The sequence below is a fragment of the Buceros rhinoceros genome, unplaced genomic scaffold, assembly GCF_000710305.1.
Source record: "Buceros rhinoceros silvestris isolate BGI_N320 unplaced genomic scaffold, ASM71030v1 scaffold20588, whole genome shotgun sequence".
NCBI classification, from domain to species: domain Eukaryota; kingdom Metazoa; phylum Chordata; class Aves; order Bucerotiformes; family Bucerotidae; genus Buceros; species Buceros rhinoceros.
Genome location: NW_010425392.1, coordinates 689 through 1345, shown reverse-complemented (window position 1 = coordinate 1345; position 657 = coordinate 689). Strand labels below are relative to the sequence as shown.

The window sequence follows — 657 nt, the reverse complement described above, 5'->3', positions numbered from 1 at the left end:
AGCCATGTCCCCCCCGTTGGTGTTGTCTCAGCCTGTCCCAGGCTGCCCAGGGCAGTGGTGGAGTCCCCATCCCTGGAGGGGTTTCCCAGCCGTGTGCAGGTGCTGCTGAGGGACAGGGGGGACCTGGCTGTGCTGGGGAACGGGGGGACTCCAGGAGCTGAAAGGTCTCTTCCAACCAAATCGATTCTGTGATTCATCGGAGGAGGCAGAACAAGAGTCTGTGGGGCAGGATGGGAGGTTTGGGTCGCTGAGGGCTGCTCTCTGCACCGTTGGCTGATCTCCTGCTCCTCTCTCCTTTGCTCAGATGCGTACGCGAGAGGATCCGGCTCGTCGACCTCCAACGCCTGCACACTGTCAGCCATCAGCACAATAATGATATCGCTCACAGCTCGGTCCAGTTTATGACAAAGATGACACCCAGGACTTCTTGTTTATAATATAAGCAACATTTAGCTAGTTGTTTTGAAGACGCCCAGTACTAAGTAATATTGTGGTTTGAGTACATCTTACTACTGGAAAAATGTTTATGCTTCTTTAGGAATGGCATTATACAGTACTTCCTCAAAGCAGATATAGCTTTGTCTGAAGTTTCCTTGGAAACTCTGCAATGCACTGAAGACATCTGTAATACGATGTTACCAAAGCAGTTTACATATG

General features: G+C 50.7%; 1 protein-coding gene across 1 annotated transcript in view; it reads left to right on the top strand.

Annotated features, from left to right (window-relative positions):
- The window catches only part of LOC104497845 (contactin-4-like), a gene marked incomplete at its 5' end in the record, with an annotated part of 10604 nt that extends 10199 nt beyond the window's left edge, over nucleotides 1-405 (top strand). Inside the window, one exon of the mRNA XM_010141142.1 lies at nucleotides 305-405. Within this exon, the coding sequence (XP_010139444.1) occupies nucleotides 305-405 (101 nt within the window). The remainder of the gene's footprint in view (nucleotides 1-304) is intronic.
- Between the last annotated feature and the right edge of the window lie 252 nt (nucleotides 406-657).